This window comes from Physella acuta, unplaced genomic scaffold (assembly GCF_028476545.2).
Source record: "Physella acuta isolate Inbredline_101_S28 unplaced genomic scaffold, ASM2847654v3 ptg000038l, whole genome shotgun sequence".
In the NCBI taxonomy this organism is placed as follows: domain Eukaryota; kingdom Metazoa; phylum Mollusca; class Gastropoda; family Physidae; genus Physella; species Physella acuta.
In genome coordinates, this window is record NW_026731558.1 from 177653 (window position 1) to 194135 (window position 16483).

General features: G+C 38.7%; 1 protein-coding gene across 1 annotated transcript; it reads left to right on the forward strand.

The window, feature by feature from the left end:
* Nucleotides 1–538: 538 nt before the first annotated feature.
* LOC131942971 (paired box protein Pax-1) lies at nt 539–15045 on the forward strand. The gene is made up of 3 exons (XM_059302960.1): nt 539–570; nt 1171–1592; nt 13258–15045. Exons 2-3 carry the CDS (start codon nt 1589–1591, stop codon nt 14187–14189), a joined length of 936 nt encoding a protein of 311 aa, XP_059158943.1. The 5' UTR covers nt 539–570; nt 1171–1588; the 3' UTR covers nt 14190–15045.
* The last annotated feature ends 1438 nt before the right edge of the window (nt 15046–16483 follow it).

The window sequence follows — 16483 nt, forward strand, 5'->3', positions numbered from 1 at the left end:
GGCCCGGGGCGGGAAGTGCCACAAGTCCCGGGGAGACGGGATGTGACCAGCCCAGGCGGAACCAATTGGAAGATAACAGCCGGCTCCGCTCCTGCCGCTCAGGAACTTTTCTGGCATTACCCGCGGTGGGCGGGGCCTGAGCTTTCATGCCGCTTGTTTTATTGGTGATGGACGTTTGTAATTAAATGCGGGAGAAATCTGGAACCAATCGTGGCGCATGTGTATGGACACATCGTTTGGTAGATGCGTGACGTCATGCAACAAGTTTACAGAGAATAGGGGCGGGACATAATTAGCAGCCGACAATTGGGAAATTGGCTGGAAGCATTGCGCGCAGGATAGAGGCGATTAGGGGTGGGGAGGAGGGGGGCGGGTCTGCTGGAACAGGAAGGTACAGGCACGTTCCGTGAAAGTCAATTTGCCATGCATGGCCAGTGTGTGCGCCGTGTCACGCACTCACCATCAGCTGTTGGCGGGACGGTCGCTCACCAAGACAGTCTTACCCCAGCAACAAGCGTTCTCGGCACCTCTGCGCTTGTAGATGTGAACAGGTTTATGCGGGGATTAGCTGTACAGGTTTTTATTTCTCTTCAACTCGCGTGCTCTGTTTTTTAATTAGTCGGCATGGCATGGAGACAACAATTAACCTTCGATACGGCCAATTAGTATTAATTAACTTAATTCTAAAAATAATGATGATGATTTGCTCAGATTTTTGTATAGCCTACTCCACACACTGACTGCAGACGACAAAACGAAATGGAGTAGAAAACATCCGGCCCGTAGTGTCAACATTCCTTGAAGCAAAAACACTTTTCTTAACGCAATCTTTGTTTTTACTAAAAAAATATCTTTTAGTTATTTTTTAACTAAATATTTCCTAAAGCTATTAAAAAAAACATATATATATATATATATATATATATATATATATATATATATATATATATATATATATATATATATATATATATATATATATATATATATATATATATATATATATATATATATATATATATATATATATATATATATATATAGCTGGTGTACAAATAAAATATCCATAGATGTCCTACAAATAAGATACCTTTAGTTGGCTTACACATTGTTTTAGCGAGGGTTACTAGGCCAAAATTTCGTCAATGTTTCCATTTTTTCTCTCTCCAGATTCTCCGGAAAACTCCCGGAATACCTGGATATCAAGGACTGGATAACGGATGCTAGCCATCCATGGATTATTGAAACAAAACGGAATGTTTAAAATGTTGAGGTACATTTATTAAACAACCAAGCTGTAGCGTCGTGTTCCAAGCCTCAAGCCCCACACCCCAGTCTGTGGAGCCACACCCCACCCCTGGTACTTGAGGTCTGCTGACCACTTTAGTTACAGCACACCTTCATTGGTAGGTTAGCTACACACTAAGTGCTCACCTAGCCAGGTGACTAGAGCTGACCTACAGGAACCATTGGTCCCTTGGACCTGATCCGGGTGTCCGGTCTGACAACGGTGGGCGCTCCAGACTTCGCCCTGGACACCCTCGCTCTACATGCCGGCTTGCCGCTGGACTTCGGCCACTCTGCTGTCATGGGTAGGTACATGTGTGTGTGTAGGGGGGGGGTCTAGCTATGTTGGGGTGTTTATAAGACTGTAGGGTGATGAATACTAGTCAAAAGTCATGAAATAGGTTGTCAAGTTTAAATCATAGTTAAGCCATGTTTAGATCATAGTTAAGCCATGTTTAGATCATAGTTAAGCCATGTTTAGATCATAGTTAAGCCATGTTTAGATCATAGTTAAGTCATGTTTAGATCATAGTTAAGTCATGTTAAGATTATAGTCATGTTGCTAACCATGATTTTAACCCATTCTTTGTTAAGCATGCAACGAAGACATGGGTTTAACCACCGTTTTGAATAGCTCTAAAATCGTGTTTCTTGATTATATTCTAAGTCAGGTTTCTTACCATAAGAGATGTTTCATATCGTCTAATTTACCTAAACCAGTTCTGTATAGGGCTAGTCATTGTAGAAGTAGTGTATACAGCAGGGGTTGGACTTGTTGAAATCACTAAAAATTATGTATTGCGCAGGGCTACGTTATGTTAATTGTAGGGAATTTAGTTTTACTCAGGGCTACTTTAGCTCTAAGTTCGATTTCAACTCGATGATATAAAATCGTCAGCTATACTGTGAGCTAAAGTAAGTCAGACATACTGATAGAAACACACGCACACGCAAGTATTTTTAGTCAACTACTGACAATAGAAAACTCGTCAAAAACCTAAACTGGGGATCGGATGATTTTCTTCGATTAATTAGGGATCGAAAACCCTTCTTCAATAAACTAAGGATGGATCGGAGAATTTTCTTCGGTAAACTAAGGGTCGGAGAACCTGCCTAAACTAGGAATTAAAGACAACTAAAGTTACTAGGAATTGGAGATTTGTGTTTAATAAATTATGGGATCGGAAACCTCTCTTTTGTTAACTATGCATCGGAAACCTTTCCTTTGTAAACTAAGGATTGGAGACCTTTTTAGTAAAATAGGGATCGGAATAATGTCCTTAGTAAAGTTAAGATTAGAGAATTTTCTCTGCTAAGTTGAAGTTCGGAAATCTTTGTTTAGTAAAGAGCTATTTATAAAATTCTTATGTGTTAACCAGAGCCACACGGAGTTATAATTTTAACCGTTGCATCTTTAGAAACTACCTACATACAAAACATGTTTTTTGCGTAGTGTTTTTTTGGAACATCTCTTATTACTTGATTAATGCGCCGCACCTACTTGTTCATAAAATCTCATCTGTTCGGAGCTGTAGTTACCGACCATTGAGCTAAACAAATAATTACCGACCATTGAGCTAAACCAATAATTGCCGACCATTGATCTAAAGAATCTAAATCAATTATTGCCGACCATTGATCTAAACCAATAATAGCCGACCATTGATCTAAATCAATTATTACCGACCATTGATCGAAACCAATAATTGCCTCAGATTAAGCTAAACCAATTTGTTGACTATTTGCAAAACTTTCACGCACGAAAGGCATCTAATGGAATATTAACATTCTAATTCTGCTAGCTATGAAAGTTTAGAGTTGTGAGATGTATATTTTATAAAGCTATGACAATTTGTAAATTTTGAAGACTAAGGTTAAGCTTTTATGAATTAAAAAACAATTAAATTGCTAACAAATTTTAGATACCCTTGGTCGACTAGTTTTGTATCAAAAGTTCCATCATACATTCAACATTTTTTTCTTTTTGAGTTTTGAACTAGATCTAAATATATCTTAGTAAAGCGTTCAACAAACGATTAGTTATTTGTATATTTTTCTAATGATGAATCATATTTTGTGACCAGTTATACCTCGTTAGCCTCTCTTATTAATTTCGACCGTGTTAACAGTTTTTTTTTTTACATCTGCAATACGAAATAAATAAATGACGTCATGTTTTGCTGTTCATGCACTCTTAATTAAACAACAATAATTTGTTGCTGGTTCAAGGGCTACAAACGGTTAAAATCGAATGTGCTGGTTATTATGATTATGAGAGTTTGCGATTGTATTTTTTATTCTAAGAAATTATTTAAATGATATTGCACAGTGTAACAGTTTGTCCGTGTTTCTTTCAAATAAATAATATTGATTGTATAAAAACAATTTGGTCCTAAAATATGTGGCCCTAAAATTACAGGCTAAATTTTAAATGGCCAAAATATTTCTGGGGCCCTAAGATTCATGAATCAATAAGATTTAAATGGCCAAAAGATTTCTGTGGCACCAAAGTTTTTGTATCTCTAAGATTTAAATGACCAAAAGATTACTCGCGCCCTAAGATTTTAGTATCTCTAAGATTTAAATGGCCAAAATATTTCGGTTATCCTGAGATTTTAGAGTCCCAAAGCTTCATATGGTCTTAAGGGTGACCCTCGGATTTAAGTGGCCCTAGGATTTAAGAGATCCTAGAATTATGTCTACAAACATTAAGACAAATGTATCTTATGTCTAGTCTCAGGAAAAATTTAATTCACCCACCCTTGTAAAACTGATTCAACATCTTGAAACATACTAAAGCTTTATTTCATCTCTCCAAATCGGTATCCTTACACAGTTCTATTCCATTTTACATCGAACTTTGTTAGATGTGACATCATAACAAAAATCATATCTATATTAGATCATTTTAGTCTCTTACGACAAGATATAATGTGTGATAATTATTCACGGGCAGTCATAGTTAACATAAAGGAATTTAGGGAATCGTGTGGTCTAACTTTTAGTGTTGGCCAAAAAAGTTAGTGTTGGCCAAACAAGTAGAGTTGGTCGAGAAGTAAGTGTTGGCCCAATATTTAGAGTTGGCCAAACAGTTATTGTTACCATCACTATTATAGTTATCCTGTGCTGCTTTACAATGAAGACGCGACCATTTCTGTATCCACACCGTGATTGTTTCTGTAATTATGTTCGCTGTATCTTAGAACATTCATATAACTGGGAGCTCAAGATATATCTAATGATGGATTAATAACATACAACTACCAGTAGGCATCTGTTTACAATAGATAAATTAGTACATTTCAGTACCAATATTTAATGTTTACTACTGATTTAATATATTAAACTTGCAATGTGCCTGAACGTCTATCATTAATTTTTCTAGTTCTTTTTTACTTTCTCGTAAACGAAGTATAGAGAAAGTGTTGTAATCGTGCAAAAAAATAATAATCAAGATCTTTGCAAATCTCGACGTTTTACACCTCCCTGAGTCGGAAAAACATAGTTTTGCAATCTTGTCCGTATGTCTGTGTGTGTGTATGTGTGTGTATGTGCGTCTGTGAACAGGATAACTTGAGTACCATTACAGCTAGGTTGATGAAATTTCATATATAAATATTATATAAAATTTGTAGTTCTGTATCAACTTTTCAGCGATTTTCGATAACCGGAAGTGGAACTTATTTCACTTTTAGTTAGTTTTTCAAAAGCCTATAACTTGAGTACTGTTCCAGATAGATTAATGAAATTTCACATGTAAGTAAAAGATCTAATTCTTCACCTTCTATCAAATTTTGAGTAATTTCCGTTGACCTGAAGTAGTAATTTAGGCTATTTCCAATTTCTCAAAAAATGCATGTGAATTTATAAAGTACTAATAATATTCCGCACTGTTATACACATTTTGTTTGGCATTCGCTTGGTGCGCAATTCTTTTTTTTCTACGATATTCTATTCTATTTTAAAAAGTTTAAATAATTAAAAATGGATTAAGAATATTCGAGAAAGTTTAAGGGAGATCACTCACGGTTTATTTATAAATGGATTATCATTTAATTTTACCGACAGTCACACAACGAATTCATTGCCATTTAATCTTTCCAACAGTCACGACTTTCGTATTTAATCTTTCAAAGAACCGCAAGACGTACATTATATTTCTATCCTCATCATCCGAACATTAGGTCGAGTCTATGTCGGTGTAAATTACCCAAAACATAACCAAGAGCTTAAGTTTCGATAGCATCAGAGTTTGTTACTAAACATGTGGATATTAACACATAACATTTCTTCTTGCATTGTTTGTTGAGCTCTGCCCCAATCAGATACAACTTTATTAATTAATTTAGACCATTTAAATAACAAAATAGACGTCTTCCTAAATCAAAACATACTACTTACCTTATATCTACACCATACTCTAACACTTAACTTACCCTTAACTTTTGTAGATTTGTCAACTTACCTTATATCTACACCATACTCTAACACTTAACTTACCCTTAACTTTTGTAGATTTGTCAACTTACCTTATATCTACACCATACTCTAACACTTAACTTACCCTTAACTTTTGTAGATTTGTCAACTTACCTTATATCTACACCATACTCTAACACTTAACTTACCCTTAACTTTTGTAGATTTGTCAACTTACCTTATATCTACACCATACTCTAACACTTAACTTACCCTTAACTTTTGTAGATTTGTCAACTTACCTTATATCTACACCATACTCTAACACTTAACTTACCCTTAACTTTTGTAGATTTGTCAACTTACCTTATATCTACACCATACTCTAACACTTAACTTACCCTTAACTTTTGTAGATTTGTCAACTTACCTTATACTTACACCAGTGGCGTAGGCAGGGGGGTTAGGGGGTCATAACCCCCCATAGACCCCTATATATAAAAAGTTTGAGGGGGGTGCAAATCGAAAGTTTGTCCCCGGGTAAAAATTGGAACCCCCCATGAGACGATCCTGGCTACGCCACTGACCTACACCATAGTCTAACACTTAAATTACCCCTAACTTTTGTAGATTTGTATCCGTTAAGCCAATGTTGCCAGCATAATGATTACTTTCCTCTATTAGACAAATAAGACTTTTCTCAGCGATCGCTGTCTTTAAGAAAAGATGAGGCCTACTGTTAAAAGGCATTACTCGCTTTATTGATACTTAAATAACTGTTCGTATATGGGATGATGGAAAGAAAGCGTATAATCTCCATATTTACAACCCCAATCATTATTACCGCCCTTTGAAGAACTAAACGAAGTTACTTCCCTTAAACAAATTACACCCTTCTTTGATCAACCTTTGCGTTTTTTTGTAGTTCCCATTTCTTTGATTTCGATTTGTAACTTTTTTATTGTAGTCTTTTTTTTTAAACATGCAATAGCTTATGAGGCATGGCCGAGCTAGTATCCCCCCCCCCCCCCCCCTCAGAACTGTGCACTCGCGTATGGCCCGGGCCCATCCGACAAACGGGGCTCCCCGCGGTGGGCTGACACCCGGCTCTGCTAAAGCCATCACATTCCGTGCCGGCCCGAACAACCGCTGTGTTGTCTTCAGTACTGCCCGACCCGGCTCGCGTGCTACACATCTGGACACATCCGTTAACGGCTCAAACTCTGCCACTTCTAGCCTGTAATACGCCTTACTACCAAATTATATATATATATATATATATATATATATATATATATATATATATATATATATATATATATATCCCTCTATGGAACGTTTCGACAGCGTCTAAAGGCTAAAGAAAATTTACTTTTGTCATTTATCTTATCTTAATAATACTACTAAAAGTCAAGTTTGTTTACATGTTTGAATATTTATTTGTTTTTTTGTTTGTTTGTTTGTTTGCCTGATTGACTATTGCTCATGGTTGCACTCATCGTGGAAAGCTGTAAAATAGTATGTAGGTAGAGAATAATTTTTTAATGCAGACAGACTGTTAATCACAAATTTATTTAAAGACGTTAATTAATTTATTGATTTATTCATACGCAGAGTAACCCATTTTTTTTTAAAAGATTAAAACGACCACTACACTCGGCGGGACCGTGACGTCACAGGTTTTTGTTTACTCTTTAGTTCAATAAAATGGCGGCGTCTATCGAAGAAAATTGTGTTCCCATTCACAAGTTTAACGCGTTCTAAATCTAATTTTTGTCGGTCATAACTTTAACAATACGTCCGTTTGCTGTATTTATTACGTTCCAACACTTATATCAATTTTAAACTGTCTTTTTTCATTTAGTTTTACAATAAATTTCTCTAGATCTAAAGATCAGCTGTCGAAGGAAAGTTATGAATCTAGCCTAGATCTAGATCTAGCCTAGATCTAGGTCACTAGACTCAATGTAAATTCTAGATCTAGACTTAATGTAAATTCTACATCTAGAATCTATTTCAGGCCTTAATACATCTAGAATCTATTTCAGGCCTTAATTATTTTATATAAATCTTTGTTTGGCTAATTTAAGATAAAATTTAATTTGAAAGTTACTAGATTCTACTACTAGACTTAGATCTAGATCTATGCGCGGAGACTCAAAAGTATAGTATAAAAATTCATTTGTGACGTCACGAGTAAATAGCTAAGTTGATAGCGTAGTCCGCTCTCATGTGGGTGGCACAGGTTCTAGACCAATATGTCAAAGATCTTTTTTTTTCAATTTTTTTTTTAGATGTGAATGATAAAGTTGCCTATCTGAACTTGGCAGGATACAGGGCAGGTGAAGTAGAGTTCATCTGTTTCTTTGTCCTAAGCATATGAAAGGATAGTGTGGTCAGAGACATGCTCGGCTGGAATCGTTTTTTAAACGATAAAAACATGTTGTCTGAGACTTGGCGGGACACTGGGCAGGTGAAGTAGAGTTGAGTAGGTCACATGTGACGTCAGTATATGAAGGGATAGTCCGAAATCGGTGTTTTCGGTGTTTTTAAAAGATAAGAAACATATTTTTGAATGTGGGGGTCTGTTTTTTGTGACGATAAGTGACACTGCAGTAGCGTAGCGAGGAGGGGGGGGGGGGGGGGCGGGAGGGGAGGCGGGGGGGGAAGGGGGGAAGGGGAGGTGGAGGGGGGGAAGGGGGGGGCGGGGGGGGGGACATATGTTGGGGCGCCAAAATGGTTTGGAAAAATAAATTGAAAGGTTGAGGGGGGTTCAAATCGAAAGTTTGAGGGGGGGGGGGGGGGTTGCACATCAAAAGTTTGAGGGGGGGGGGGTTGAAAATCGAAATCTTGGGGGGGGGGGGTTAAAATCGAAAAGTTTGTCCCCGGGCGCCGGGAAGGGTCGCTATGCCTCTGAGTGACAGACGTGATGTTTTTTGATGGATGACCCCCGAAACCCACAGTTATCTAACGGATGACGGGTATTCTAGTATTACCTAAAACTAAACTTTGCACAAACCCGATCCTTTCTATGTTTATTCTTTTAACCTAATGATAATCTTTACATCTGTCTCTAAACCTAACCTTTACCTAAATCCGTTTCATTGACTCAGGCTTAACAAAAGCGCCTATCGTCTGAACTATTCATTCATTCAACCGTTATTATATTAGCTTGTTACTTATTAATAGATCTATCCACTTGAAATACTACTTGCCCCTTTGTCCATATATCTCCTTCTGTCCGCTAGTCTGTTTGAATTCCTGTTTGAATGTGTCTGTACTGTTGGTTGTATGTATTCCTGTTTGTCTAATTGTGTCAGTATTTTTTGGTGTCTGATATTGTCTGTATTCCTGTCTGTATGTGTCTGTATTGCTGGCTGTCTGTATTGCTGTTTGTTTGTATCCACCACTGTTCTCCTACCCATTCACCAGACAGGCTACTTACAATCACACACAATCTGCAACCATCAAGTTATAACCAAATCACAAGGTATTGATTTGAATTTGTTACACTTTATAAAGTGTAGCCTCTGTTAAAAACATGTTGATCTAACGGTTGCAAAACAAAATATTCCAATGTTGAGAGCCCAGTTTTTAAGACTAAGTCGTTTGTTCGTTAAATTGTGAGCCAAACAGACAGGCAATTAAGTGCAGGGGAAATGTTACAGTAAACAAACAAGGGAGGGGGAGGGAGGGGTGATTTTATCCATCCAAACTTTGATCCCATGTGTCAGGTTGCTGGTGTATGATGGGAAATGATAAGTTCCAGTTAAATCAACAAGGGGAAATAATTCCACGCACAAGGGCAGCAACTCTACACCGCGATCAACACGTTAATGAAAAGATACACTTTATGCTCATACAAATGGGGAGCTTATGATGTGAAGAGGATGTTTTTAAAACATTAAAAGATTTATCAGTAAAAAAATAAATTTGGCAGTTTGGTTTTTTTGCACAGACAATTTCCACTATTCACATGCTATATTTAGAAACTCTTCACATCAATAAAATTTTAACTCCTCCGCGACACCAAGACGAGAAACTTCCAAATAGAAACTTAAGTGAAACTCCTTACATAGCATAACTCAGGGGACTGAACTCTGGCAGGGGTAGCTTCCCCACAAACTGACGCCTGCTCCAGCACTTTTATTGGGCCCGTTAAATCAAGCGGTCTGTCATGACGTAGTTGGCAACGGCCTGCAAACGGCCACTGTTTCTTTCATCACCGGCATAACTGCGATATTTCCTAGCCTACATTCAGTGCCCGCCTGCCAACTATAAATCTTTCACTCACTTCTGAGCTCCTTCCAGTTTTACATCATGCGATTATTTCCCTTCTCTAAAGGGGCACTCGATAGCCGCCCTTAAATTACTGACACAAAAAGGCTTTTTCTTGAAATTCTGCGTGTTTTACTAACTTATGTGACATTCTATCTCTCGTGGGATGATACTTTCTGAACCGTATATATATATATATATATATATATAGGGTGTTGGTTGGAGAGCCTTTCTATTAGACTTTGGTCAACACATTGGATAGGTAAGTATGTTCATTGACAAGGGCCGACAAGCAACATTGGTGTCAGTTCCAAACAAACTTAACGCCCCTTAGCCGTGGCGCAAACAAACAGAGATATCAACAAATAAGGCGGCTCTGTTCCCCCGGCTCATGTATCACAGCGCCGACAACTCTCCGCAGTTCGCTCCCCTATACGCGAGTCTCTACCTGGCACCGTTGCTGGATTCAACCCTGGGAGGGGGGGGGGGGGTTGGCTCCTTAGGGTGTGGGGCTATTCGGGACGTTCGACTGCTTAGTAGCGTGGGAGTGGGGGTAAGGGGGTGTAAGTCCAATTGATTTAGTGGTCAGAATATCTGGACATTAAACTTCTTGGGGTATTGTTGCTGTGGTGGGGTCATCAGTTCAGTTGTGATGTCAAGCTTTTATGGGATGTGAATGGTGGGTGGTGGTGGATTGGAGTTTTTATACAAAAATGTCCTTGGTTAAAGACACAATACTACAAAAACTAAATGGAAAAACTGATTTAATTATGACACAAACTTCAAATGTAAAATTAATTGTTCCATATCTTCTTAGAAGCGGAATTTGTTTTTAACGTTTTCGCACAACCTTATTAATCAACTAAGGAAAGCGGTTGTTTTAAATGTAACAAGTGGCGTGAAATGGATGGGAAACTGCGGCAGCGAGTGTGTTAGCATACCGCGTTAGGGAGATCTTGAACGCTGGGAGAGTTGACAAATCTCGCGGAGAACCACGGGGAGATCGTCAGATTAGAGGAATATTTCAGGACGGGGAAAAATCTGGCCAGTGAATCCTGGAGCTGATGGGATTCACAGCGGCGGCGGGACCAGTGCGCCACTTTCGGGGGAGTCGGTGCCCGGCTTGATGAACGGCTTCGGTTCTTACAAAAACACAACTCGGAGTAGTTTTCCGGGTCAGCGGGTGGAATGTGGAATCGTTTGGAGAAGTCGGGGGGTTGATACGCTCGTGTAGCCAGTGTTGGGCGTGGGGGGACGGGCAAAAAAAGCTGGGGCAGTCATGCGTGGAAATATCAAAGGACAAAAATAGTTGCATGAAGTCAAGCGTGGAAATATCAATAGACAAAAATAGTTGTTAAATCTAGCTTGCAAATATGAAAGGACAAAAATAATTGTGAAATCTAGCTTGGAAATTCGAAATGATAAAAATATGTGTATGAAGTCAAGCGTGGAAATATGAAAATACAAAAATAATTGTCAAGTCACGTGCAGAAATATGGAAGTACAAATATAACCGTGAAATCTTGCGTGGGAAGTATGAAAGGACAAAAGCAGTTGTCGAGTCAAGCGTAAAGATATGAACAGATAAAAATAGTTGCTAAGTCAAGCGTGGAAATATGAAAGGACAAAAATAGTTGTATGAAGTCGAGCGTGGAAATATCAATAGACACAAATAGTTGGATGAAGTCGAGCTTGGAGATATCAAATGACAAACAAAATTGCGGGAATCAAGCTTGAAAATATAAAAGAACAAAAACATTAATAAAGTTACACATGGGTAGATGAAAAGACAAAGAATGATGTCGCATTCCAGCAAAGATAAAAAAATAAACCGGGAGTGATCTCCCCTAAACTTTCTCGAATATTTTAATATAACACTACGGGGGATGGCAACTCGGGATATCGACTTCTAGACATGATTTTTAATCCATTTTAAATACTCAAATTTTAAAAAATATAATATAATCTCGTAGAAAAAAGAAATGCACACCAAGTGAACGCTAAATAAAGATGTGTATAATAGTGCGCAATATTATTAGTACTTTATAAATTTAAATGCGTTTTTTGAGAAATCGGAAATAGAGTAAATAAGTACTTCCGGTCAACGGAAATTACTCAAAATTTGACAGAAGGTAGAGAATTAGATCTTTTACTTACATATCAAATTTCATTTATCTATCTGAAATAGTACTCAAGTTATAGGCTTTTGAAAAATTCAAAGTAGAAAAAGTACCACTTCCGGTTATCGGAAATCGCTCAAAAGTTGATACGGATCTACGATTTTGATAAAATACTTATATATGAAATATCATCAACCTAGCTGTAACGGTACTCAAGTAATCGTGTTTACACACACACAGACACACACACACAGACACCCAGACACACAGACATACGGACAAGATTGCAAAATTATGTTTTTCCGTATCAGTGAGGTGTAAAACGTCGAGATTTGTAAAAATCTCAATTTTTTTTTTTTGCACGATTACAATACTATCTCTATACTTCGTATATACGAGAAAGTAAAAAGGTCTATTCGAGTAACACAAATAGTGAACTCATCAGTTGTCAAACTTGAGCCAATAATTTCGTGTTTGAAATGTTTGTCTCACATATATGGACTATATTATAGTAATAAAATTTGTAGTCTACCAACAATTGTTGTTTGTATAACATAGCTCGTCTAGCTTTTTTTTTTTTTTTTTTTTTTTTTTTTTTTTGTGAATTAAATATTTTATTTAAAAACAAACATAGCTCGTCTAGTATCCAAACATTTTTGGATTATGTAATATGCAAATGCATCGGAGTTTAAATGTCAGACGAGAATTTAATAATTATCAAAAACTCAGCCAGCTTTGGTCTACAAATTATGTATTTAATAAATGTAATAATAGTTGTTTTTTAACTGGAGTCAAATGATGATTCTAAAATTTATAAAATATAAAATTTTGCTATTCTAAAGGGTAAATAATTATCCGCGTATTTTTCTGTATGTACTACTGCATTTGTCTGTAAGACTTTCAAGGAAACATAGAGGTTGTATCCCTTGGTTTATTTCGTTTTTTAAATGGGAAGTAACTTTGAATATTCAAAATGTAAAGCAATTATATTTTAAATAACACTTATTTACGTTAACAAAATGCAGTTTTATATTTATTTTGTAATATTAAAATTATGTGCCCATACATTTACTTATGTATCCTTTTTTACATCATAATTCTATTTTAGTCCAACTTTGAGCTGTTCTCTGACAAGTTGCCATTTTATTCACAGAGCACCAGACCTATGGCGAAGTCAACCAGCTAGGCGGAGTTTTTGTCAACGGGCGACCACTCCCAAACGCCATCCGCCTGAGGATAGTCGAGCTCGCCCAGCTGGGGGTGAGGCCGTGCGACATCAGCAGACAGCTCCGGGTCTCCCACGGCTGCGTCTCCAAGATACTGGCCAGGTACAACGAGACCGGCTCCATCCTGCCGGGCGCCATCGGGGGTTCCAAGCCCCGCGTGACGACGCCCAATGTGGTCAAACACATCAAAGTGTACAAGGAGCGGGACCCGGGGATCTTCGCCTGGGAGATCCGGGACAAGCTGCTGGCGGACGGCGTGTGCGACAAGTACAACGTGCCGTCCGTCAGCTCCATCAGCAGGATCCTCAGAAACAAGATCGGGCCGGGTTCTAACTCCGGCGGCCCGGGCAGCGCTGGCGGGGCGAGTCCAGTGCAGGGATCACAGTTTGAGAAGCCGTCCCCACCCCCGGGCCATCCACACCACCACCCAGCAGCGGCCCACCCCCATCACGGCCAGAACCACCCCGGCGCCCTATACAACGCCCAGTTCTACCCCTATTCTTGCGCCGCTGCGCCCGCCATGGCCCCCTCCATGGGGCACCACCAGATGATGTCACACAACCATCACCAGACGCCCGGAGTCCCCCCAGGCATGGCCTTCCAAATGCCGCCCGCCATGGCCGCCCATCACAAGACGCCCCCCGGGGGCTGCGCGTCCCCCTGTATGATGCGAGCCTGGCCGTCCTCCCATTCCGTCCACGATATCCTCGGCTTCCACCGGTCAGCGCACCCGATGGGTGGTCAGCACATGCCGATGGCGCCGGATGGTATGATGACCAACGCCATCTCCTCACAACCCTACAACATGGGCAACTACTACATGAAGACACCCATGTCTCCCATGTACCTTCAGAGCTGATCTTAGCTCACTGGAACATAGACGTGAGCTCAAATATTAGCTCACCAGAAAAACATAGACATGAGCACAAATCTTAGCTCACAAAAACACATACGTGAGCTCAAGCACTAAACACAGGCAGAAGTGAGTTTAAATCTCTGAAGCCTATGTGAAAACTATGTGAAAAATAAAATTAAATATGTACATCGCAGACTCGTGGAGAGCTGTCTTTCCATGCCAAACGCTCAATTGGACTTCCCATTTAACAAAAAGCAAGATTCGTCGGTTTTTGTAAATTGCCAAATTGGACATGATTTATCATGGCACATAAACAAACCTTTCCATCGCTTGATTTTTATCTTTAAAATAAAAACTTGCTATGCTAAGGTAATTGCTATACTTCCTCATGGCTAATCGATTAATTAATCGGCAAATTAATTAAGTTATTAATTAAGATATGCCTGCCTTCCAATTAAAAACCGCGTGTAGACGTGGTAGTTAGACCACGCCCACAGGATGTTAAGATTAACGCCAGTCAGACGATTGGCTACAGCCAGTCGCATACGGAGTACGTATCACGTGACTGCTACACGCTTGGATTTGGGGTTGATTTTAACCCATTTCGTCTTCACCCTGTGGTGTTGTAGACGGTCAATGTGTCAGTTGTGACGTTACACAAACTTTTCCCAAAACTATGACAGCGAATGTAAAGAAATGTGTCAGTTGTGACGTTACACAAACTTTTCCCAAAACTATGACAGCGAATGTAAAGAAATGTGTCAGTTGTGACGTTACACAAACTTTTCCCAAAACTATGACAGCGAATGTAAAGAAATGTGTCAGTTGTGACGTTACACAAACTTTTTCCAAAACTATGACAGCGAATGTAAAGAAATGTGTCAGTTGTGACGTTACACAAACTTTTCCCAAAACTATGACAGCGAATGTAAAGAAATGTGTCTTCTGCTTGTCAGGGTGTCCGCATTTAAAAATGTGTCGCCAAAACTTGGCAGGGCAGACAAAAGATCCGACAGGCTCTACTTCCTCTACACCACTGACCGCCTGGTATCAGAAATTGACTCTCTTAATTTAAAAAAGCCCCCTGTCATTTACACGAAAACAACAAAACATTTTTCTTTGTTTGAACGATATTTGTTTTAAAATTATTCAATTTTTAAAAAAATATTTTTAAACTGTTTATAGCCTTAATAAACAGTTTGCCTTATAGACAATATGAAATGTTGCCTAAAAAGATTCTCTTATTAAATGTTGCCGAAAGGAAGAACGTGCCTTACGCAGACAATTAATATCCTTTATAATTGAAAACAAAATGGTGCCAAATATTCACTTGCCTAATTAAAAATGGCGCTAAAATGTAATGCTTGTTTTATTATAACGAGCAAATCATGTTCCTGTTCCTTAAACTTCCTTGCATGTAATGACTTAGTGCCTTGTATTTGTTTAGATGATTGTTTATGTCTATATCATATCACGTTTTTCACATCAAGTTGGTCAAAATAAAATGTTTACATCATGATCTCACTTTGTCGAAAACATTGTGTTTGTACATTTCAGGTCTAACTATAATTGTTTACAATAGTTTAGCTCAGGGGTCTCCAAACTTTTCAGCCCGAGGGCCACATTAACTATCAAATTTCAGTTTGGGGGCCAGTTTCTTCCAGGCATGTCTTTGATTTTTCTGGGCAAACTTCCTTAGCCTTCACCAACAAACGATTTTTCCTTGGACAAAAGGATCTCCGCGGGCCGGATGAGAGGACTTCGCGGGCCGCATCCGGCCCGCGGGCCGTAGTTTGGAGACCCCTGGTTTAGCTGAATGTTACAATACTAGTGTGTGTGTGTATGTGTGTGTGTGTGGGGGGGGGGGGGGTGAGTGTGGGTGTGGGTGTTTGTGTGTGTGTGTGTGTGTTGGGGAGGGGGATATTCGACTTAACCAAAACGTGTTGTACAAAGCCATCAATTTGGGAAATCTTTTTTTTAAACATAATTATAAGATTACAATACAAACATCAGTATACAAACATCAAGATTATAAATAGAATGGTTTGATGTAATTTTAAAGGCGAGGATCAGACGAGAAATGAAATGAAGGATGGGACAGGACAAAGCCTAACGGCAGACAAATAAAAGTGGGTATTTGGTACTACTAGTACAGACAGTTCTTATGACTGATCACGCGATGATTATAGTATAATTTATGATTCGAAGACCCAAATGAACCTTCTATTGAACTAAACAAAATCTGCTTACATCAAAATTTATAATTTTTACAGTAGAGATCATACTCACCCCCAGAA